Source organism: Haemaphysalis longicornis, unplaced genomic scaffold, assembly GCF_048455015.1.
Source record: "Haemaphysalis longicornis isolate Haplotype H1 unplaced genomic scaffold, Haemaphysalis longicornis Haplotype H1 scaffold_1, whole genome shotgun sequence".
In the NCBI taxonomy this organism is placed as follows: Eukaryota; Metazoa; Arthropoda; class Arachnida; order Ixodida; family Ixodidae; genus Haemaphysalis; species Haemaphysalis longicornis.
In genome coordinates this window covers 412,672,311-412,697,039 of record NW_027526203.1, presented here as the reverse complement: position 1 = coordinate 412,697,039, position 24,729 = coordinate 412,672,311, and the positions used below count along the sequence as shown (strand labels likewise).

At 46.5% G+C, this 24,729-nt stretch overlaps 1 protein-coding gene across 4 annotated transcripts in view; it reads left to right on the top strand.

Annotated features, from left to right (window-relative positions):
• Positions 1-24,729, top strand: part of LOC144155525 (sodium-dependent noradrenaline transporter-like) — a 204,091-nt gene that overhangs the window by 113,684 nt on the left and 65,678 nt on the right. Inside the window, exon 1 of one of the 4 annotated variants that reach the window (XM_077687028.1) lies at positions 15,742-15,891. The exons of 2 other annotated variants lie outside the window; for them this stretch is intronic. In XM_077687028.1, coding sequence (XP_077543154.1) covers positions 15,823-15,891 — 69 coding nt within the window. In that variant the 5' untranslated portion in view covers positions 15,742-15,822. Of the gene's footprint in view, positions 1-15,741; positions 15,892-24,729 lie in introns of those variants that run through there. One more of the 4 variants, XM_077687027.1, reaches the window with a different exon arrangement.

Sequence of the window (24,729 nt, the reverse complement as noted above, 5' to 3'; positions counted from 1 at the left end):
CTTTTTTTTTCCTCACACCTTTTTTTAGGGCGCTCACAAGAACGCCTATTTTTCATCCTTATAACCTCCTTCAGCCAAAACACCTTTTGAAGGTGTGTGCCATCGGAAAAGATTTTTACCCCCTTTTCAGCCAAGAAGGGTGCAAAAAGTTAGAGTGCAGGTTTTCCAGCTGCGACTTAAGACATGTTTGTTACGTAGTAAGGTTAGTAAAATTTTTCCCGCACATGAATATTTCTCGCGTAAAGCTATGGTGCAATATGGCTTAGAGTGGTCGCCATCAGAGCGATATTTACGGTTATATACACTCCGCAACGGTACGCTCAACCACCATTTCTATAGCTGCGAGGCCACGGGCCATTTCGGCGCTGCGGATACACCTGAAACTCTGTTCATATACTAGCTCCCACATAGAAGTAGACGGAATTTCCCATGTTGCTTTCTGCACCTCGCTTTTAGAAAGTTTCGCTGGAAGGTACGGGGGTCGTAAAAGTTCGTAAAAGGACAATCCACAGTGGTACGCTGAGAGCTCCGCAGTTTGAAGCCACTGTGGCGAAGTCGGTATGCAATGGCTTTCGGGAATTGAGCCAAGGACATTCGGAGAAAACATGTGTTGGTGGCAGACCTAACTTACGTCACGACACTCATTACCACCGCTGGCTCCACTGCCCTTCTACCGTTTCTTGATATAGTCTATGGAATATACCCGGGATGCTAAACTAGCTTCCTAGATATAGCTCGAGCTCGCTTTGTATACCCACTAAGCCTCGAGGCTATGCAATAAACACAAACGCAACAAGGAAGCTCGTCCTTCAAATTACGTCAATTTTACAGGGAAGCTGAACAGCACTACCAGCCTTTTTCAATGGCTCAACAGTGTCCGGCTTTGCGCTTTGCGACCAAAACGCTTTGCGGCCAAGTCAGTTTTCTCATGAATGCTTTGCAGTTCTGGAGCTGGTGTAAATACCTTTGAAAAAAGATTATACCACAACTGACCGATGATAAGACTATAGCTGCAATGAATTTTATTCACTTTTTGTGATTAATTCATTCACCGGGGGTTGTAAATTCCCGTCTGCTGCCAAGAAGTGGTCTTCTACGGGAGGGGTGTGGTTACAGAAAACGGATACAGCTCTTAGACAGGCGATCTTTAAAGGTTACTTAAACTGTATACGCAGCGTGGCTGTATACGCAGGGTGATCAAAATTAAGTCGACAGGCTATCTTGAAATTAGGTGGTTAGCTTTACGTGAAGACCACCTCTACTGTGAGGTTATGTGCCCAGGGGGACACAGACCGACGTGTTAATTATTGATGTCCGTGGCTTAATTAACTAAAATTGAATAAATAACTTTTAGTCCCTACAGTAAGCAGGTGTGTTTGTATTGAAAAGTTGGACGCAATAGTGTTTCTACGCAGGTTCATTTGGCAGAATTCTTCTTGCGCATCCGTATTCCGAGAAATGGAACTGCGAAGTTTAATTGCCGTTCGCGTGATTACGCATGCTAGAGAGTGACGATCTGCGAAAAATTCTCGTTTTAGATGCGACGGCATCTCATTCACTCGCCTTGTCCCTCCATACGGCGTTGTCGTTGTCCGTCCACACCCCTCCCCCATTCTCCTCGCCGCGCGATCTGCGTTCTCCGCCGCTCACCTCCTCTCCTCTCCGATAGTGAACACTCTCTCGCGAGGGGCATTGGATTAGATTCGATTGGATTGGATTGGATTGGATTTGGATTTGGATTTGGGTTGGATCGGATTGGATTGGATTAAAGTGGATTGTGTTGGATTGTGTTGCGTCATAGCCGCGCAATGTTGCGTCATAGCCGCGGCAGGGGGTTCACGGCACGTTTCACGCGATGGGAGAATCAACCTAACGGAAACAACAACGGAACCCCCTATGCGTCGCATCTACACAGGGGTTCCCGCGAGGGGAGGTGGGAGTAATTTTTTTGTTATGCGTTTCGATAGCGGTTCCGCCTACTGCAGATTGCGATAACGTCAGCCAAGACTAAAAGGGTGCCAGTTATCACTTTGGCCTATGTCTCCATCTCGTTTTCAAACTAAACACCGTACACTACAGGCACATCACAAAAGGGAGGAGCTTTGCGCCGGTCTTCACTGTCTAGCATGCGTAATCATGTGGAAGGCAATTAAATTTCGCAGTTCGATATCTTGGAGTACGAATGCGCTAAAAGAATTCTGCCAAATGAAAGTGCGCAGAAACACGGTTGCGTCTAACTCTTCAATACAAACATGCCTGCTTACTGCAGCCGCTAAATAGCTAATTATTAAATTTTAGTTAGTTTATTAAAGGGGCCATGAAGACAAAATGCAAGTTTGGTTCATTCCAAAGATTGCCTCGTTAGAATCATGCTGACAGCACTTCCAATGTAAACCTCGCTCAAATAAGTTGTATAATTAGGAAAAAGGGGAATGGCCACACGACCCACTAGCTCATTTCCCGAAACAGAACCTATGATGTCATACCAGCCAGCTCTGAGATTGGCGGAGGCCGGAAAAAGCAAACGCAAATTAGGCACAAATAAGCTTGCCGAACGAGCAACTTTCGCTTAAATTTAGGGCACATTCTTTTTTATCAGTAAGAATGGTGGGACAAACAGTGAAAGTTACGAAAGCACACATAAACATAGAAGTACCTATGCGAACTGCTATTGGTACTGCGCGCACTATGTTTCGTTTAGATGCATAGCACTGCGCGGCTTTGGGGTGGTGTCAGACGACACTGGCCGATTGACGCAAGCGACGATGTCTTACGTGACCGTATTTGTCGAGCGAGCACCATGTTTCACGAAACGATTATTGCCTCCGTGAACAAAACAAGCTATGTTTAAATACGTGCACAAACAAACCAAAGGCAGAAAGTGGCTTGCCGCGATGTGGTGGTGCCATCTAGGTTGACTAACAGTAAGCAAGTCTCCGCCTCCACGGCCGAACACCACTCGGGAGGAGGAGAGTCATAGATAGCCGCTCCACACCAAGTTTAGCTGGAAGACCTGCTCTTATGATGTCATTGCAAACGTCGTTCAAATGCACGCGTTTTGGCGCTATAATCAAAATTTTAGCTTAAATTGATTAGTTTCGCAGTGAATAAAGCATATTTTGCTTTCGGACAAGCGCTGGGGGCATTATAGAACAAGAAATCTTTCGAATAAAACAAACTTGTATTTTGTCTTCATGGCTCCTTTAAGCCACCGACGTCAATAGTTACCACCTCATTGTGTCCCCCTTGGCGCATAGCCTCACTGTAGCGGTGGTCTTCACGTACATCTAAGCGCCTAATTTAAAAAAAAAAGAACCTGTCGACTTAACTTTGATCACCCTGTATTGCAGGACATAGCTGAAGGGAAAAACATAAAAAACTGGTTTGTACAGGGGTGGGCCTTTATATGTTGGCTGGCGCCTGCAGTCATAGTCACGACAGCAACGATGACGACGACACCTTCTTTTTACGTTTTACTTTAAATACGATTGTTGCTGTTAGATGCGTGGGTTGTCTCGTTTTGTTTTTGCACGTATAAAGGCCTGGCCAACATACAACGTCCTTGTTATTTCATTGCTTGTTCAACCCCTCCATCCCCTCTCTTTGTCTGGGGAGAAAATCCTGAGGATGCCGACACTTATCCAGCTGCTCTTCTGCGCGTGTGCGTAGCCCACTTGGGTGTACCATTTCGTGGCACTTGAGCGTATCATCCGATTTTGCAACACTGCCTCTACCAGGCATCCTGCGTCATGAGGAAGCACTGCAGCTCGTTGCTTACTCTGGCGACACGTATTACGGGCATTGAAACGCAAGAACAAAAGCCTTTTCTTGTCGCCCGATTAAAGGGAACGCTAGGAAATGTATTTTTAATGAAATTAGTGGGGAAGGATGGGGGAAAGCCAAAACGTAGTGGTTTGTGGTAGAATTTCGGATTAAACTCTCAATATTACGTTAAAAAACTGTGGTTGATTCCTCTGTCATAGGGATTGGCAAAACACGAAAGTGAAATGGGCAGCGAAATCTGCACCTGAGCATGATTTGCGGGTCGGCGGCCGTCTTGTAGGTGTGCGTGGCGAGTGACGTCCTGTTGGCGGGTCGCTTCGGCAAAGGTGTACTGGCGTCATTTCCGTGACGGATATCAGGTCAGTGAAATCATGGTGTATCCCGGCATAAAACACTGTCGTGTTAAAATATAAAACCCGAAAACGAACAACCCGAAGCATAACGTACTTTTTAGTACTAAAGGTTGCTTCCCCGCAAGCTGACCCTGTGTGCAGGGGTGCACCCTTTACAGGCAATTTGATTCGTTATACTGGCGTCACTTCCGTGACGGATATAACGTAAGTGATACCTTCGTGGAGCCCGGAATAAAACACTTTCGTGTTAGAAAAGTTTAACAATCACACCTTCTATCTCGTGATCCGAAATTGTTATCGAGCTACCTTATTGAAGGAGGACAAAGCTCAGGATGTTGTGCTCACAGATGCTTTTCGGGAGGATACGAAAGCACAGGAGTGCGATTATAAGTAAGGTATATTGTGTTCCGTGGGACTTCGAGTGCGCGAGCATGGGGGTGGGGGACTGTGCATCCCGGTTGATTGGAGGCGCCGATGACAGCCCGAGTAATATATGGGTGAATGGGATTTTTCTGTTCTGCGTCATCCCAATGCGCATGATTTTCTGTATCCTTGCCAATTACCTGCTCACGGCCTCTTCGACGTTTGCCCATTGCCTGGTTGATGTACAAATCACACTGCCGCCACCAACCCACTAACGCACGTTAACGGGGTCCATGCCAGTCCCCAGCCCACCCGGTAAACAAATTGCTATCCTCTCGTGGTTTTTTTTTTTTTCGTATGGCAGAAGAAACAACACTATACTTCGTACATCATAAAGCATTATGGACGTGCAACGCAAGCAGTATTCTTCACGTTATAGTGAGGGGTTGAAAAAATCCGTTCCCAACATTTAGATTGTTGCGAAGAATTGCGAGTTTAACCGACACCTGGGGATGGACAACGAATGAGGTCGACCCTCAAACTCAAGGAGACCTCAATCTGACATGAGATGAGATTGACGGGAAGTTAGTAGTTTGACGTTATGATTGAGTGACATTAGAGCTTCGGAACCCTCCCCCCCCCCCTTGCTGCCCTCAGTCCTTCTGACACTCTTTATCAACTGCTAGCTTTAAAATACGCGTGCGATAGGTGCTGCATCACCATGTGCTTTTTGGTAATCTAATTCGACAAGCTACTTTCTGCTTTGGCTCTCATCTAGCAGACTCTTTGCACTGTGAAACAATGTCAAACATCTAGAACACTCGAGAAGTCGCATGAAAGATTTTACCAAAAATTTGAGTGAAACAACAAATCAAAGTTGATTGTCCCTGCAAGTTTTAAGACATAGTGTTATACACACACACACACACACACACATATATATATATATATATAAATATATATCTATATATATATATATATATATATATATATATATATATATATATATATATATATATATATATATATATATATATATATATATATATATATATATATATATATATATATATATATATATATATATATATATATATATATATATATACATATACATATATATATAGGGGCAGAAAGTAAGGGTTGGCAGTCAAGAAAACCTCTGAAAGCAAAGGGGAGGTTGTGGTGGGTCATAGAAAGAGATGAAGAATTTTTTGAGTCGAAAAGAAAGTGGTGAAAAAAATTCACCCGCATTTCCCCGAAGGGGAGCATGGGGAAGTGCGAATGCACGGGTGATGCGAAATAACTCTTCTTGGCCAATCGCCCTAAGTGGGTATGTGCTAAAGAAATTAGGAACTCTTCTTGGCCAATCGCCCTAAGTGGGTATGTGGTGCGGACGGACGGACGGCGGTGGACGCGTGATTCAGGGTCGCTTAAGAAGTGCATTCGCACTTAAAAATGCCCGCCGGGTGGGATTCGGATCCCACCCGGCGGGCATTTTTTCACCACTTTCTTTTCGACTCAAAAAATTCTTCATCTCTTTCTATGACCCACCACAACCTCCCCTTTGCTTTCCGAGGTTTTCTTGACTGCCAACCCTTACTTTCTGTCTCATTTTCACGGAGCCCCTCATTTCCCATTTTCTGATTCGCTATATATATATATATATATATATATATATATATATATATATATATATATATATATATATATATATATATATGTATATATATATATATATATATATATATATATATATATATATATATATATATATATGTGTGTGTGTGTGTGTGTGTGTGTGTGTGTGTGTACAGCACCCATGGCACGCGTGAGACTCATAACATTTGCGAAGGAAGCTTGAAATTAACTTGAAATTAGCGCATACACTGGTTTTCTTGCTTGAGATGAAAGCGAATTCGAGCCTGAAGGGGGGGTTGAGGATTAAATGAAAAGCTATCGTGCTAAATCGGTGTTCCGCTTGCTTAAAGGACCCCTGCAACGCTTTTCTTTGAGGTACTTTTTAGGCTTTACGTGTGTCCTCCGTGTCATGCAGAGGTCGACGAAAAAAAAATACCATCAAGTTCTGTGCAGAAATAAAAGAGTTATTCCATTTTAATTGTAATACAAGCTAATTGAAAGTTGCTCTTTCTCTCGAAAAACCTGGGGACTGCTGTTCGATTCCCACTCGTCCCGATGACGACGCATCGCGGGACCAATAAGGGCATCGAAAAACGCCGCTTTCCGCAAGTGAGCCCATGGTTGCCCGGCCCGGGAAGCTCCTCTCCGCGCTTCTTGACGGCGTCGTTCGGCGGCACCGCGACAACCGCGCCGATACAGTGCCGACGAATAGAAAGACGCCTGCCCGCCGCTGCGTTGATGTGTGTTGCTAGGCTTACTTTTCTGAACTCTACCGTACTCTTCAAGATATTTTTGGTTAACAGCAAGGCTGTTCATAACAAGACTTACCTTGAAGAATGCCCCGAGTGATTCAAAGTGTGAAGTGTGTGCGCTGCCTTGCTACTGAGGCTTGACGTGAACTTCACTTGTGGATTCACAGAAGGACGAGAAACAGTCGCATACACTGGTTTTAGAAAGGAACTTTGGAGACACAAAAAAAAGGTAGGCCTCCGCAGGGTCGAACTACCGACCTTCAAAAGCAAGGTCAGATTCGTTAACCATTCGCCATTCAATCAACGAGGCAAGGGGCGCAATTTGGCACACAATGCTTGGGCATCAACGAGTATCTATCTGCGTGTGTAGTTTTTCTAGTTTTTCAGATATGGCCGTGATAACTTTGTTCATCACGAACCGATCTTGCAGATGAGCCCCGTCATGCTAATGCTACAAGAAATGAAGCCAGAGCTCCCTCGTTTAACTTATAAAGAAGCACTGACGATTACTACACTCTCTAATGCGAAATTTTTGCGCAGCGCGAACTGCAGTCTTATCGGTCACGGCGCATATCTGATGCGTCTCAGGAGGTGATCGCGTGATCAGCGAACGCACAGCGGCACGCGCTACTCTGCTGTTTTCTCGCAGCGTGTCGCCGCCGCCGGCGAGCGTGTTGTTGCAAGTCTTGTTTGATCCTCCCGTGCAAATGTCACGTGGTTCAGATTATCCACGAATGGAAGAGCAGCGTCTGACGAACGTGTCAGGGAAAGGTGCTCTTCGTCTGCGACGCATGGCGCAAGTGTGAGGGGGAGGCAGTGAGAGACATGACGCCATAGCAGCGCGTGCCGCCCTCCCCCTGAAGCTTTCACCATCCGTCGCCGCCGAGGAGCGTCTCGTGCGGGCTCAGCGTACTGCTCTCCGCCTCGCACTTTCGCCACTCTTTCCTCCGCAGTTTTCTTTCTGTCTTCCCTCGCTCGGTTACAACGCCGTCGCCGTCACCTTCGCCGCCGTCAAATCACAGTAGCGGCCACCAAAGTGCGGCTATCCCACAGTCGCGGTATTCCCGACGCAGGCCAAGGAATGCCCCATTATAGATTTGCCGCTGTCTTTGGTAACAGCTTCTTAACAAGAATAGCTTGGTTGAATTTGTTTCATGGCAGCCGATTGCTCCTATAGGAAAAAAAACAAAAGGTGTGGTTGCTTTTTGGTGAACGGAACGGCGCTTTCTAGAGCGAAAGCACGTCCCCGAACGTCGTGACACTGATTTGATTGATTGCAGGATTCAACGCGCCGACGCAGCGCAGGCGATTAGGCCCGCCGTAGTGGAGAGCTCCGGATTAATTTGGACCACCTGGGGATCTTTAACGTGCGCCAAAATGTCGTACACACAGTCGTTTTTTGCTTTTCGCAACGTGGAGACACTCGGCCCGGACTGAAAACACTGAATCTGCCGTCCGCTTTCCGATGCTCGCTGACTACGCCACTTCTGGCGTCGACACTGATATCCGCCGAGCATAGACATCGTCATATAGAACGCAGATGGACGATTTGGCAGGCATTTTAGCGAAGCGCGCATACGCCGGACGTCGGGCGATGCTGACAGCATAGAAAGCGGCTCATCGTAACACGGCTTGAAAGGACACAGAAGCGCTCGAAGCGGACAGTAGTGTATGCCCTTGTTACTATCCGCGGTGAAGTTTTATGCTTCCTTTAAGGAAAAAAAAAATGCGGACTAAAGCATTATTTAGGCACGTTTGGTCGATACAAGGACATAGGCAAAATACTGCAAGCTCAGCTAATCGTAGAGTTCGTAGGGTCCCCACGTTGCGTCGTCATATCCGGAGGCTTCGGGCGTGACGAAGGTAGTGCCACATTATCTTGTATTTGTAGACGTAAATATTGAATAACTTGAATAACGTTCTTATTCGCGCAGCGATCCTGATAATTCTATTTGCGTCTGTATCTGAACGACACCAAGAACCGATGTAGGGCCAGAAAAGTACCTGTAAAAAAAGCGTTGCGGGGGTCTTTTAAGGAGTGCTGAATTAGTAAAACACAAGTTGGTCTGTATTGTTAGATAAGCTTGCTTAGAAAGCAAATGCATGCAGTAGAATTATAGGCAAAAAAACGCCCGTGTGTACGAGATTTCGGCGCGCGTTAAAAATCCCCAGGTGGTCAAAAGTAATCCGGAGCCCTCCTCTACAGCGCGCCTCATCGCCTGCGTTGTGTTGGCGCGTAAACCCTACAATCAATCAATCAATCAATCAATCAATCAATCAATCAATCAATCAATCAATCAATCAATCAATCAATCAATCAATCAATCAATCAATCAAGCAATCAAGCAAGCAATCAATCAATCAATCAATCAATCAGAATTATAGGCGAGAGAAAATCTCTTAAACTGAATTTTAGCTAAACTGTAACAATTATCTCGGAGTTCGGTTTGTATTTACGCAATGTAAATATGCCCCCGCTACACAGGTCGGGCATGTATGCACACCGGGTAAGCCGGACTGGAGATTCAAGGCTCCCCTGCAGCGAAGGCTGCTTGACCAGCCTTCACGATAGGAAGATAGGAAATGTACCAAGATAAGAAAGGTGTTGTGTTTCGTACTGTGTCGGGTGAGAGTGCAGTTACCGACGTTGCTGATTGAATGGTTTAACGCGCGAAACCGGACGTGGGCTATTTGGCGCGCCGTAGTGGAGGGCTCTGGATTAATTGGACCACCTGAGGATCTTTAACGTGCGCCTAAATATCGACACACGGCCATTTTTGCATTTCGCCTCCATCAGGAAAGCCCGACGGGGCTGCGTCCAAAAACTGGTAAGAAAAGTGTTTACCAGTAACTCTGCGTTCTCAAGGTGTCATCTGGCGTTCAAGCCAAAGGACACCGAAAAGAGGCCATGCAGACAAAACACGTTTGGTTCATTTGAAAGACTGGCTCGTTAGAATCATACTGACACCACTTTTATCGTAAACTTCGCCCAAATAATCAGGAAATTATTAGGATAATAATTAGGATAATAATTATTATGCTACATAATTAGAAAAAAAAGGAATGGCCATGCGACCCACTAGCTCATTTCCCGCAACAGAACCTATGATGTCATAAGACCTGCTGTGTGATTGGCGGAGGCCGGCGAAATCAAACGCAAATTAGGCAGGGCAAGCGTACCGAACGAGCTAGTTGTACTTAAATTTGGGGCACATCCTTTTAATAGCAGTGAGAATGGTGGGATAAACCGTGGAAGTTACGAAAATACACGTAAACATAGTAGTGCCCATGCGTACTGTTGTCGGTACTGCGCGCACTATTCTTGTCTTAGCTGCACAGCACTGCAGCGCTTCGGGTAGTCTCAGATGACACTGGCCGATTGGCGTAAGCGACGGTGTCTTACGTGACCGTATTTGTCAACAGAACACCATGTTTCACGAAACTAATTTTTTTACCTTAACAAAGACAAGCCAGGTAGAAATAGGGTAAAAAAAAGCAAAGGCACAAAACGGCGCGCCGTGGTATGGTGGCGCCATCTAGGTTTACTAACGGTAAACATGCTCCGCAGCATATAGTTTTAGCTTGACGACCTGCTCTTGTGATGTCATTGCAGACGCCCGGAAAACACAATTTGGCGGGAGAATCGAAATTTTAACTTAAATTGATTAATTTCTCAGGGAATAAAGCATTGCTTGCTTCCGGACAAGCGCTGGGAGCACTACAAAACACGAAATCTTTTGAATAAAACAAACTTGTATTTCGTCTGCATGACCACTTTAAGCGCACAGATAACTGCACTGTTTCTAGATCTCCAACCCAATATTTGCCCTTCAAAATTTTGAGGTTCACTGGTGGAAAGATTAGGGAGGATAGACTGAGTGTTCTAATCAGAAGCAACGAGATTTATTTATCAATATCAAGATTCACAAACCTTTCTGCGTAAGCTAGTGGCCATGAATGAATAGTTCCCGTTACTCTGGATGTGCATTAAAGGTAGTCGTGGTCCGCATTTTAACGCGGAGCTTTAAGGGCCCACGGCTCGGGAAAGTCGGCGGCGGCGGCGGCGGCGTTGACTTTGATGATGGTGATGGTAGCTGTGCCCTTTGAAGCGGACTCTCGCTGCTCAATAGTCAACAAAGACCAAAAATATGATGATGATGATGATGATGATGATGATGATGATGATTGCTATTAGTTTCCCCTTTGTAGCGGGGTGATGACATGTCATCTTACCAAAACGGACCAGTATACCTATGTTTTATACTCTTGGTTTAATACTAGCGCTGCTTAGGGCAGGTACAAAAGGCTTATTAGGCACAAAATACTTTTTTTTCTGTTACAGGTGGTAGCTGTCCTACGCAATATTCCCCTCTCTGCTTTTCGTCCACCAGCATTCTAATCTTCTTTTCGTCGCCTCGACAGCCTTGAAGTTAACTTCCTCTGTGCTACCCTTAAATACCGAGAAAAATGCCGAGCGCCACCTTGCGGCGTCCACTGAAACCCCGGGATCGTAAAGCGCTGCCACAACTGCAGAAGGGGTGCCAGCAAGAGCGGAAAGTTTAACCGCTCGCGGGCGCCGATAAAGGGGTAAGATGACGTCAGAGCTAGGGGGAAGCGGCGACGTTCTGTCGGCTAAAGTTCAGCATAGTCCGGCCACGGCCGCTGAGCGGGCTATGCTGTGGCCGGACTATACATTGAGCGACCGTGGTCCAGCGCATCGGAGTGGCCGACGCAAACTAGCGTCCGTCGACGTGTCCCGGCGGCAGGCGCGCGAAATGCGGCATTCTGCATTTCGCGTCGGCTACGCCAGTCTCGTCAACCAGGGCGCGCTGCCTCTGCGACTCGACACTGTGTCTGCTGCAGGCTGCGGTTAGCTTGCTGTTTCTTGGCATTCAATAAAATGTAGCTTGGCATAATTTGCGCGTGTGCAAGGCGGTGTGGTACGGCGTGCTACGCCGAACGCGTTGTGCTTTCTTGCCAACGTGACATGACAAACCTGACATCGCCGATGTCGAACGCAGCTGCTAGGCACGACACTGAGCAGGACCATAAAATTGCATTAAAGTGACTCTGCAACACTTCTGATAAACGCTTCCACTTTTTCTTTCGCGTCTGGAAGCACTGTGAAAGCTATATCTATCGCCAGCACGGAGCGGCACTGCGCGATTTGCTCGTCGCAACAGATCCGCCTTCTGTTTCTGCTTTGCCTTTGTGGCGATATTTTTAAAGTGGCTACCGAATGTGTTTATTGCTGAACTAATATGAAGCTGGTTAATAGCCGCTACACCGATTTAATGACGTAATTCTAGCGGTTGAAGAACGCCAAGACAGGAAGAGAGATATAAATCTTTTGAGCAAGTTTTAAAGTTACCTGATAGGCATAGAGCAGCAATTTTTGGCTGAGGTAGTTTGTGACCTCCTTTTATAAGTACCGAATCTGCTTGTTGAGTACGTACAGAAAACGTTTAAGATTTAGAAAAAAGTTGAAAGAAGTGTTGCAGGGACTCTTTAATATGCTGTAGTGCGTGCTCTCTCTTGATGCATGTGTGATGGATGCGCTGCCGGGTATAGGGGCGGGGGCACTACAGAGTCTTCCTCATCGCCGAGTACGAACGGCTATCACGTTCCACGCTTAAAGTCAAAGCTTAGGCATCCTCCTTTGGTTTTATTAAGTGGCACTACAAAATGGCTTAACATCCTGCAGAGAGCCGACGTAGACGCCTCGCATAGTGCATCACTCGCAACATAAAATGAATAATCGGTAGTCGGTATTTCATTATATTGATTTATTTATTTATTTATTTATTTATTTATTTATTTATTTATTTATTTATTTATTTTTTTATTGATTGATTGATTGATTGATTGATTGATTGATTGATTGATTGATTGATTGATTGATTGATTGATTGATTGATTGATTGATTGATTGATTGATTGATTGATTGATTGATTGATTGATTGATTGATTGATTGATTGATTGATTGATTGATTGATTGAAGGGTTTAACGCGCCGACGCAACGCAGACGATGAGGCGCGCCGTAGTGGAGGGCTCCGGATTAATTTTGACCACCTGGGGATCTTTAACGTGCGCCGAAACCTTGTACACACGGGCGTTTTTGCTTTTCTCCTCCCTCAAAAAAGCGGCCGCCGCGGCCAAGAATCGAACCGGCGACCTCGTGCTCAGCAGCGGAACGCCTTAGCCACTGAGGCTATTTCATTATAGGCAGTCGGTAATGGACAAGGCTTCTGATTCTGTCGTAGAGAAAGAACAGTTCTCAGCCAACGGGACATGGTAACATGGTGGCTACGCCCAGTTCACAGCAGTGAACAGGGCCCCTCCAACGCGATATCTCCGCAGCAAGACCCTCCTCCCAGCGAGGAGTCCAATGAAAGGTTTGTTCCGCAGGGTGTAATGAGAGCACGTGTGGCGCGACGAAGGTCGTCCTTACGTTGGAGGAATTGTTGATTTGCTGCTGTTTTAAGCAACGGAAGTGGCCGTGGAGTAATTCTAAGATGCCATGGTATACTACTATCCCCTGCGATGTGAGCGTGGGGAGCATAACGACGAATCAATAGTAGGGTGCGGATGTCTGTTAAAACAGTGGAGCTGTAGGCAACGCGGCGTAAATCCGGTACTGCCGTCGTAAAATCTGTTTAAAGCTGTAAACTTGAGCCTTCAGGAACTTGAATGAAATTTCGCGATGGTTGCTGTAGGCTGTCCCAGGATGGCTGTGAGCTCCGCCAGCATAGATGGCGGGGCGCGAAGCGTTGGGTAAAAGCAAGTTTGAGTGCCATCTGAGCAAACGGGGGGACATTGCACCAATGTAGTCGGAATGCTGTCGTAGACCCCAGCGTCCGCAAGGCCTGTACCACCCGGGTCAGGGTACTGGTATGCCCCGCGAGATGCGCGTCGATACACGCCGGACATTCGAACATGTGGTTGAGTGTGTGGCTTGTTATCGGTCACCTGATGGTGTAACCACAGTGACCTGGTCACAGGGTGGGTTGGTGGGGCAGGTAGCGGACAGCCCATGTAGTTCGCTAAGGTATTATTCACGAGATCTCCACAACCGAGCTCCTTTCCAGTCTGCCCTGAAACGCTCCTGCCCTGAAACGCAGCTTTTGCTTGCGGAAAGGGCGAAGACAGCCGGCCGTACCAACGGAGTCCTGGACTGAAGACCCCGACCACAAACATGCTCACTTCAACTGTGATTAAAGTTTCTCTCTCTCTCTCTCTCTCTCTCTCTCTCTCTCTCTCTCTCTCTCTCTCTCTCTCTCTCTCTCTCTCTGGGTGTGTCTCTCACGAGATGCGAATCTGTAAATGAAGGGCAACTTCCCAGGACATCAATCACAGTGCGTCTTCAATGTGAAGGGGGTATTTTCACATTATAGCGTGTTTCCGCAACCTGGGGAGCGTTCAAGTAAGACTGATTCCGCTGCAGTTATAGCTGGCCTCGCTTTCAGTTTATGTTTTAAGGACTTTACCCAAAAAACTGTTCCACCGTCCGCTATTGAATTGAACTTTTTCATTTAATTGTGCCTTAAGTTGCATGCAAATTGGTCTCAACGATTGCCGGAAGTTCTGAATGTTGTGTGTCTATGTATTATAGCGCACGATCGAGTTGGGGTTCGAAATAGAAGCTTGACGTAAGCTTACAGGACATCCACAGTTGCGTGTCGCTGTGCGTCTGCATGCCTGCGTAGACAGTAAACAATTTGGTCGTTAGTCAGCGCTTAGCCTATCTGTTGTCTGTCCCCTTTTTCGCTGTGCACCCTTCCGAGCTTGAGAGCAGTCTCCCCTCAGACGGAAAGATAGCCCGGAAATCTGGCCAGGGAATTAGCAAACTCGTCACGCACGTGGAGCCGGGCTGAGGTTCGTGCATTTTAATGAACCCTTTTCACGTCGCTCCCCTTTCTCCCAACGATGTTAGAGGCTTCCATTTTCCGCATTCGCATTGGGCGACCCCTGCGCAGGTACAAATGCGGCCCGAGCATCCAATTAGGCGTGACACTGTGAAACAACATAAAACAAACAGATATAAATATTGCGCTTCAACTAGTCGGATGTCGAAATCAACTAGGAGCTTGCTGAACCAGAATGGTTATTGTGTGAGCTGCGAATCCGCTACTGCTGGCCTCTCGATGGCAGGGACCTCGAGCTCTGATTTGCCATGATTACTGGCGGCACCTACGCGACTCTGCCGATGCTGAACGGTCGATGCGCCAACGAGCTACGCCATTCTGTGTCCCGGGTGTCTGAGGCGCGTACGTTCGTTGGCTATTTCGGGCAACTGCTCGAACAGGACCTACGTGTTAGAACTCCAGAGCATCGTCGATACAAGTTAGACGGCTACAAAAATCAATTTGTGGAGGCTATTCCGTGAGCGTAGCATGGGTTTTTCTCACGCGAGGCTCAGGCGTAACTTCCGACCTGGATCTCGGTTGGAAAGACGGAACCGCTGATGCCGCCTAGCAAGGGGGAAGGGCAGTACTGGAATTTGCTATTATAGCAGGGAACTTAAGCGCATGTGAATACTTTCGACGCAAATCAGCCCTGGTGTATCGATATCAGACCCCGCATTCGGAAAGCACGCTCTGACAGTTGTAAAATGGCCTCGCATGCGCTCCGTGTTCATTGAACTTGCGCCCACGAACAGCCTTCACATCCAAATGGGCGATGCCAGAGTGCGTTTTCTTTTTCGCTTTGTCGACGTCATGAATCGCGCTCGCAGTGGCACATGGACGGAGGCGGCACACGGGAGCGCAGGAGTCATGCGGTGGCGATCTCATGCTTGGGGGGCGCTAGCCGCGGGGGGTGCCCGCGTTGGCGGTACGAGCCCGGCCGGCAGCTTGTTAAAAGGTTCCCGTTGAGTGGCGCAGCCGATGGCCGAATAGAGCGGCCCGCCAGAACGTCGAGGATGCTCGATGCCGTATTCCCGAGCCGAGAGGCTGTGCATGCAGGACCGACGTGACTTCAGACCCCGCGTGCGCAAGGTATGACTTCGTCCTTTTGATTCCTGACAGTGCAGCCCCGCGGCGGTGCACTCCTGTTGCCATGTGGCGTCCGCGCTGCTGCCTGGCTTTTCTTCGCCCTTAGGAGTGAAATTCAACCTCCGTGAAGTCACGAACCATGCATGAAATTCGCAGATCCTCGCTATTTTCCGCGCAGCCCCATTTATGTTCTGCGCGTGAGCAAAAGCATATGTTCGATTTTTTATGGTACAGTGGTACATAGCACCGGCCGTGCAAGCGTCAATTGAATGCGACAACAGCTTATAGCGAAATTCGCCTTGAATTTCGCTATATGCATTTCGAGCCTCGCTTAGGTTGGACGTTTCTGGTGGTAGGATTTAACGACCCGATTTACAGCTGTAAGTGTGTCAACGTCTTTCGAGCGTATGTTACGCCACTGATAACGTAAAATACGTTCTACGTTATCTCTTCAACTTTCTAACGAGTTATGTGAACATTCCTATAGATTTCATACGTGTTTTTTTTTCCTTAACCATATGAGTCAGGCGGCAGCAAGAGTCCATTTCGCCAATGAGTCCATAGTAGGTAGAAAGAATACGTATACGTATAACCATTCGTACAATATGCTTGTCTCAAAAAGATAACGAGCAGCGAATAGTTCCACTGCCTGTTATTCTTTACGGCAGCCTTCTTGCCTCCACAGGAAGCAACCCAATGTTTTTGCCTTGACATGTTTCAGTTTCATGTACACAAATTACCTGAGCAACGGGTATTTCCAGGGCCAATTGTGCGAAAGGTAACCATGGCGCAGCAATTCTAAACTAAAGCTGCGGTGCAAAAAAAAACTTTGTTAGATGCCACGAAGCAAGCTGGGTTCTTTAATATCCAATGAATATATATGTATCGAGCAACTGCAGAGAACTGACACAGCACGAGGGCGAGACGGAGGACGCACTCAGCGTGTCCACTTGCTCAGTCCTCTCCACGCCCTGTTTCTATCCTATGCTATGTACAACGTTCCATAGCTGCGCAGTAACTAGTCTTTATTAAGGTTTATCACCCGTAGCATTCCATTGATTCGGTCCCGGAAAGAGAGAGAGAGAGAGGGAGGGGTGAAGTTCAATTTGGATTGGCCGCATCGCTGTCGAGGCCAGAACGTCAAACAATGAAGTGGTTACTGGAACCATGTCCCACGTGCATGCGCTCAAAGCTGTGTGACAACTTCAGCCGAAACATGAAATTTTGGCTAGTAGTAAATCATGGGAAAAGTAAGCGGAGCCCGAGGAATAACCTTTGAACTTGGCGATTCGGTTCTCCCTTTCGCATTTAAACAATCTGTAGCGTACGCCGACCTACATTGACACCATGCACTGCTGCAGTCCGGAACCTGCATATATTGCCAAATGCGAAAAGGGTCAACCGCGAATCTTTTAACTTTTGACAGTGACATTCTGGTTCTTTTTGTAGAGTGGCGTAGCCTGTCTCAGTCACGCCTATGGATTACCTGACATGGCGGTCTCTGCGTATGGTCCTAACAGGCTTTGGCGTTCAGGTGTGTTTCTGTGTAGCGACACGACACTCACTCGATGTAGACACATGGAGCCAGGGGCTTTTGAGCCTTTCCGACACCTTGTCATCTACCACGAATGTTTCAAGAGCTCGGGAAGCAGACATACAAACTAATAGTGGCGCTACGTGACGGTCCATTACGGTCTTCTATATGTGGGTGGTTATGCAGACACAAAGGATCCCGTACATGTATACAGCAGACTTGCCTGCTCTCCGAATGTTTTAACACGAAAGTGTTTTATTCCGGGATACATAAAGATTTCCATGACGTCATATCCGTCACGGAAATGACGCCAGTACAACGAAGCAAGCGGCACGTAAAGGGTGCACCCCTGCACACAGGGTCTTCTTGTGGGGAAGCAACCTTTAGGACTAAAGAGTACGCTATACTTAGGGTTGTTCGTTTTCGGGTTTTATATTTTAACATGAAAGTGTTTTATGCCGGGGTACACCAAGATTTCACTGAAGTCATCCGTCACGGAAATGACGCCAGTACACCTTTGCCGAAGCGACCAGCCTGCAGGACGTCACTCGCCAAGCACACCCACAAGACAGCCGCCGACCCGCAAGTCAAGCTCAGCTGCAGATTTCGCTGCAGATTTTACTTTCGTGTTTTACCTATTCCTATAACAGGTGAATCAACCACATTTTTTTAGTCAAACCTCGCTCTCCGAGTAGTGAAAACGTTCGGTTGTGACAGCACGTGTGGCTGAGCATGGGGTCTGCGTTCACTTCCCACTGTTTGGGCCCATGCTCAGGATGGAGGGCAGTCAGGAAGTACAGTGGAAGGGTAGCGGGGTCGCTTAATGTGCAATACGAGGGAGAAAATTAATTAAGGGGCCTGCCCTACGCGAAGCTAAACTCGACTTGGGGGCCGATCCGGGGATGACTTTAAGAAAGGACCAGGGGCGTGATAGGGTGTGGAATGCGGATCGCGCTCAGTTGCGCCTTAATTTTTTGCAAAGCTCCTGATCTCGGATATAAGGCGTGCTCAATGCGCATCCACCCCCCCTTCCCCTCTGTTTTTTTTTCTACTCCCCTTCAAAATACGCCAGTACAAGAAGCTTAGATGCATGCCCAGCTGCCGCATACAAATCTTGGGAACTTGCAGAAGAGGAGATTTCTGAAGGGTTATGAAGTTGGGAGGGAGGGACGCGGCTAGATTGATGACTTGTCGTTTTGGTGTACGGGAGCCGGGACAGGCATTGCATGCTATTTTTGTTGTTGTTGTTCATTGTGATGACGTCTAGGCTGAACCGGCTTTGGTTGCAAGTTAAATTCACTGATTGTAGAAGGTTTAATCATAATACTAATCCTACATCTCAATGGGGTTCTAGCAATTCGAGACACAGTTGCCAATTTTAGGGTATAGCAGTAGAACCGGAACCCTCTGAATTCATTGCAAGTGAGGCTATAGAGCAGCGAGTTGTGTGCGATTTAAATGCGATTCCCTGATCATAATGCAAGCTATATACGCCAAATACATTTTTCGAAGGTGCAACTAATGGATAGTCAAACGTGTCATTCGAGGGGCCTTTTTCCACTAAACGGCGTACGTGTAAACAGTGAGGCACGTGCTGACGATAAAAATGACTTAATGTCGCTCCGCCCGCAATGCTTCTCAGTGGTGCGCTGCATGTTCAAGCATCCTTAGGAATCAGTGAGCATAAAGCTATGCACTCGGCAGAATATTTAGCAGGATTATTCTCGCACTGGGAGACTGCAAGCAATGCGTACACCTACATATTTCGTTCATTCTGAGACACGCAGAATCAGCTATAGTTGGGAGGCAAGATAAGTGACATGCAGACGGTGTACACCAAAAGACGTGTCTCTGCCGACTGCACCATTTAGATTCCGTCCGTGTGTATGGGGTTTAGCTGTAGAGCCATAAACAAATTAATCACGAGCCCGAAGATACGAACCACAATGCTAAAAGTAACACGTAATCACTCGCGGCCGGATGACGACGATGGACTTCAGGTATACATTATACTGACTTGCTATTAATAAAACGTAAGTACTGTGACCGCCCATGCGAAAATTTCACTTACATGGAATACGCGCAATTTGAGTGTTTTGCTCCATACTGTTGTGTTCGTGCTCCGTTTGTCTATGACTACACGTTGTGTCTGCCAACTATATCTCATATCATCATACTCGGTCCGCCTTGTCACCTTGTCGTACCATCTGCTAAGACTAAGCAATGCAGTTCACCTGCCTCAGTGAGCCACACGACCAGCTTCTGTTCATTCAGCAGACTCAGTGCAATGGCTTATTAAAGACAGGACGAAGCTGCGCCATTGGGCCGGCTTTGTCTAGAGTACCACTAGTTTCTTTTAAAAGACGATAGACTATCTTGGCGTATTCATGGGACTCAGCGAGCAATGGAACGGAAGATGACAGATGGAACATTAAGGGACAAGAAGAGAGCGGAGTGGGTCAGGGAACAGATGCATGGTAAGGACATATTAGAAGAACTTAAGAAGAAGAAATGGGTATGGGCAGGGCATGAAATGCGAAGGCAAGATAACGGTCGGTCATTAAGGGTAACGGAGTGGATTCTTAGAGAAGGCAAGCGCTGCAGGGGGCGGCATAAATTTAGATGTGCAGATGAGATCAAGAAGTTTGCGGGGATAAATTGGTCGCAGTTAGCACAGGACCGGGGTAATTGGAGATTAATGGGAGATGCCTTTGCCCTGCAGTGGACGTAGATAAGATGATGATGATGATGATGATGATGGCGGTGGTGGTGGTGTGATTATTATTATTATTATTATTATTATTATTATTATTATTATTATTATTATTATTATTATTATTATTATTATTATTATTATTATTATTATTATTATTATTATTATTACTACTACTCCTGGGCTACTTAAACAGGGAAATTTTGGTCTGTCTGTCCCTCGACTGAGCCGCCCGGCCAAAAGGTACAATAATTCTTGAACGAGACGTTTAAACACTGAATCTGGTGGCAATGTTCAGGTTGTCAACATTGTTGCGCAAAAAGCATTGGGTACATCTGAGACAGAACACCAATACATGAGTGGTATCTGCAGTGTTCTTACAATTAAAAACACATGGCTGCTTATGATTTTTGTGACAGCAATTAAAAATACCCCTTGCAAACAATGTTTTGACCCAGAAATACAAAAAGCGCTCACGCGCTGCACTACCTTTCCTGATGGCATTCTAAGAAGTCCAACAGTAACTAAAGGTTCCTGTAGATGGCGCCGGAGCAGTGGAACGCGGGAAAATTGAATTGACTGGGGCAAAGCTCCACCGTGTTTATCATGGGAAGAGCGAAACGGGAGGGGAAAGACGTCACTGTGGGTAGGGGGGGGGGGATGAAGAAGAGAGGCATTTACGTGGCAGCGGCGGCACAAGGCTATCGTCTTTCGTCGCCATTTGCAGCGAAGTAAGCAGAGAGGCGGCCAATTTTTTATGTTAGCCTAACTAGGTTGACATTAAGCCGCGCATCCGGGGAAGTGAGGGACGCCTGATGAAAGTAGACCCCCTTCCAACAGAGCAGGAAGCTTTAAGGAAACCTGGGAGGCAAGGAACATGACGGAACATTGCAGCTTTCATTGCAAGCATAATGTTTCGCCAGCAATGTTTCCCGTCAAAAACCAACTAGCCCTATTCCAAGCTATGGTAATTTCAAGCTGGTATGTGTTAAAAATTAAAAAAAAAACTGGCGCGGAAAACCAGTCTGTGACAAATCACTACGCCATTACTGAGACAGGGCTTTCATTGAGTCCGCAGAAGTGATCTACCTTTCAGACGATGGGCCCGAAGTTGTCATGTGACCCCAACGCATATTCTTATGGAAGTTCTGAGCAAGATGTGCTAAGGTTTTTTTTTTTTATCTTTTCGAGATGAGCAATATTATTTCGTGTGAAATATGTGCCTTTTATGGTGTCCCTGGGCGATCATCACCGAATGGCTCCTGCGCCCATGCTGTTCTCGGCATGGTGCATAACATCCGACGGCGAAGTCGGTTGCGAGCGTTCTTTATGTACCTGCTTCACGTTCGTAAACAGAGTTCAGGAAACTCTAGGCGGCCTTCATCGGCGTAATTTGTGGAGTTTTAAGGTCAACTTTTTTTTTTTTTTTCATGGCAGTCGGGGCCGACGCCACCGCCCCCTATACTCTTGCAGCCGTGGACCACACACTTGCGACGTGCCAGCAAGAAAATAGTCAGTACCATAGTACGGTAAGCACGCGGCGCCAGCCGCGCAAAGCAACAAATTCAACCCACAAAGGTAACCGCACGGTTCCGTTCAAAACGGCACAAGTTCGCGCGACGGCTGCAAATTGAGAACTTGTACAAACCGCATGCGGTTTGTGCCTCTGGGAACTCTGCCTCAGGTCATCAAGTGGGGTTCACAGTCAAAAGTATACACCTCCGTATAACGCAGAAATTAGAAGGAAGAGTATGCATTCTGTGGGTGTCAAGTGTATAATTTGTACGTCCTGTCATTGCTTTTGGTCCAGATTTGTTTCTGTTCCCGACGTTACAATTCTCAGTTTACTCGCGGCAGAAAAAACGCGTTTCCGCTTTCCACCTTAGTCCTCTTTTTTTTTTGCTTCTGCATTTGTTGGCCTTAGTTTTGAAACATTTTCAGTACGTTTCTAAAAAAGGTATGTGGGAAATTGTGGCCCGACCTGAATACATACTATGGTAATGAGATGTAGAATTGTTTGTGGTTCGGCTAGTTGGCTCACGTTCATTGTGAGGTCAGCTTGAACGTAGTACTAAGGATGACACAGTGCGGTGTTCTGTATATTCTTCGCAGCGTTCTGCAGTACCAGCAAAGTCCTTGAATTCTGTGATGCATTCAAGCTGACCGAAAATGAATTAGAATGACGCGACGAATGAAAAATATATGTCCTTGATCGCAGCGAGGCCAGACTTTTACTTATAATCAGCGTTTTCATACTTTCGCGCTCGCTTTTCTATTTCGGAGGAAAAATTTTTCTATAGTCGAACCTCGTTATAGGGAACACTGGTAGAGCGAATTATTGGATGTAGCGAACTAAATACGAAGTTTGCTTGGTCACGCTTCATTTCAAGAACACCTATTCTTTTTATAACGAAACCGAATCCTCGGGAGCAGCGCGATATCGGCTATAACGAAGAAATATTTGGTTCCCGCGAGACTCAAAACTCGACAGCTAGCATAATAAAAGCAAGATCTTAAAAAAGTGAGACAAAACAACCGTTGTTCCGTAGCTTCGGGACCATTATTGTGTGGACAATGGAGAAGGCTTTATTCCGCTCAGACTGTGAAAAGTCACCGGGCGAAGGCCACATCCTCCTTCAAGTAAATAAGAAGGCCGGCCTGTTTTGCCAAAAGAACTTTGTTCTGCTGTAATTTCACGTTGTGACGTTCCGGTATGCTTAGTTTGAAATGCCACGAGGAGACAGAGAAGGACTACCTCGTTTATAGTTGGTTCGAAGCCTAGAACAATGCGTTTTCTTTTTATCTAGGATTGTTGCGCGAGCCAGATTGCGGATTTATTAAAGCCGATTTTTACCTCTACGGTTATAACGAATATCGGATATCAAGAACTAATTTACTGCCCCGATAGTACTTCCTTATAACGAGTTTAGACTGTACTTCTGTTTTCACGCAACAACGTTTATTGAAAAATACGTCCAAAAAATCTTGAAAGATATTTATCCAAGTTATTGTTAATTCTCATTACGAAAAGTGACTCATCAAGCATGTACACACACAAACAACGCCTTGCGAGCTTGGTTAGAAGCCAATGAAAATATTATCTTCATCACAATCTGATTTTCCTACGTGTGGCACCTGTTCCGAGGTGCACGTGTTCCGAGGCGTATGGATCCAATCTTCAGACGCAAGGATTCAACACCTCACCACGAAATACGGAGATGAACAACGCACAAGGTACACCCACATCGCACTGAGTCATAAAACGCCGAGGACTACTCTCGAGGTGCTCAGACCAAGAGGGCACATCACCACCACGGCCTCATATTCTCACCTATCCATTAGCGCCGCAGAGGCAATGACCATTGCTCATGCAACCCCGCCTCACTGCAACGACCCATACCTCACAAACTTAAGGGACTCTCAACACGCCTGTCCCCTGTATCTAGCCGGACTAGCATCCGCCAAGGTTCTATCCATCCTACAAAAGCTTCCCGACGACATGAATGTAACCATTGTCTGGGCCCCAGGCCACTCAGGCCTTTTAGGGATCGAGGCAGCACATGCTGCCGCCCTCGACCTTCATATCTGGGCAGGAAATCCCGAGTTGAATGAAACCGCCAGCCAACGGTCCAACACCTATTGACCCCAATTGCAACTCAATACTCTCACACTACACACACATGAGAAGAACATATCCTCCTCCACAGTCCGACAAAAGCTCTATTGGCTTTCCTGCGAAGTACGGAACTTGATCAGAATCTGTAAATAAGGCTTCATAAGTGAACGCATCATCGTTATAATCGTCATCGTCATCACTTCATCAATTTCATTTTTTTCCCACACATATGGTGTAGCAAGCTAGGTGCCTTTGCCAGGCTAACCACCCCAGTACCATTAAAGATCTCTCTCTCTCTCTCTCTCTCTCTCTCTCTCTCTCTCTCTCTCTCTCTCTCTCTCTCTCTCTCTCTCTCTCTCTCTCTCTCTCTCTCTCTCTCTCTCTCTCTCTCTCTCTCTCTCTCTCTCTCTCTCTCTCAATCTACCAAGCATAAATACTCCGAAGACTGAAAACAGAAACATTTTACAATGACCTAATCCCCTTGAAGATCTCACCATCCCTCTTTTCGCCAGACTGTCCGCACTGCAACTTGCCTCTTACGACGTATCATCTCGCATTATCTCGCCCACATAACCTCAACCCCATTAACAATCCATATCTTTTGAGCAGTGGGAGTCTACGCTGACCAGCTCGGCGCCGGAACCTCAAGAAACCGTGGTGCAACGAGCCCTGGATTCGGCACAGGCTCGCGGCCTCCTGGACATATGAGGCTAACCACATCCCCATCACAATACCCTCTTGCTCAAATAGATGTTTATTCCTCCTCCTCGTCGCAATCTGGTACAGTCGTAAAATGTAGTCAGTCTGTGTATTCTTAAGTGAGCAATCCATAAGTGAGCAAGACCATATGTAAGCATAAAAAGTAGACATTCATCAAAATTTCGAATATTACTGGGAAACGTTGCAAAAAAGGGCGAAATTACATTTCCTTTTTTCTCCTGCACTGCCTTTTTTACATTGAATGTAATTTCTCCAAGA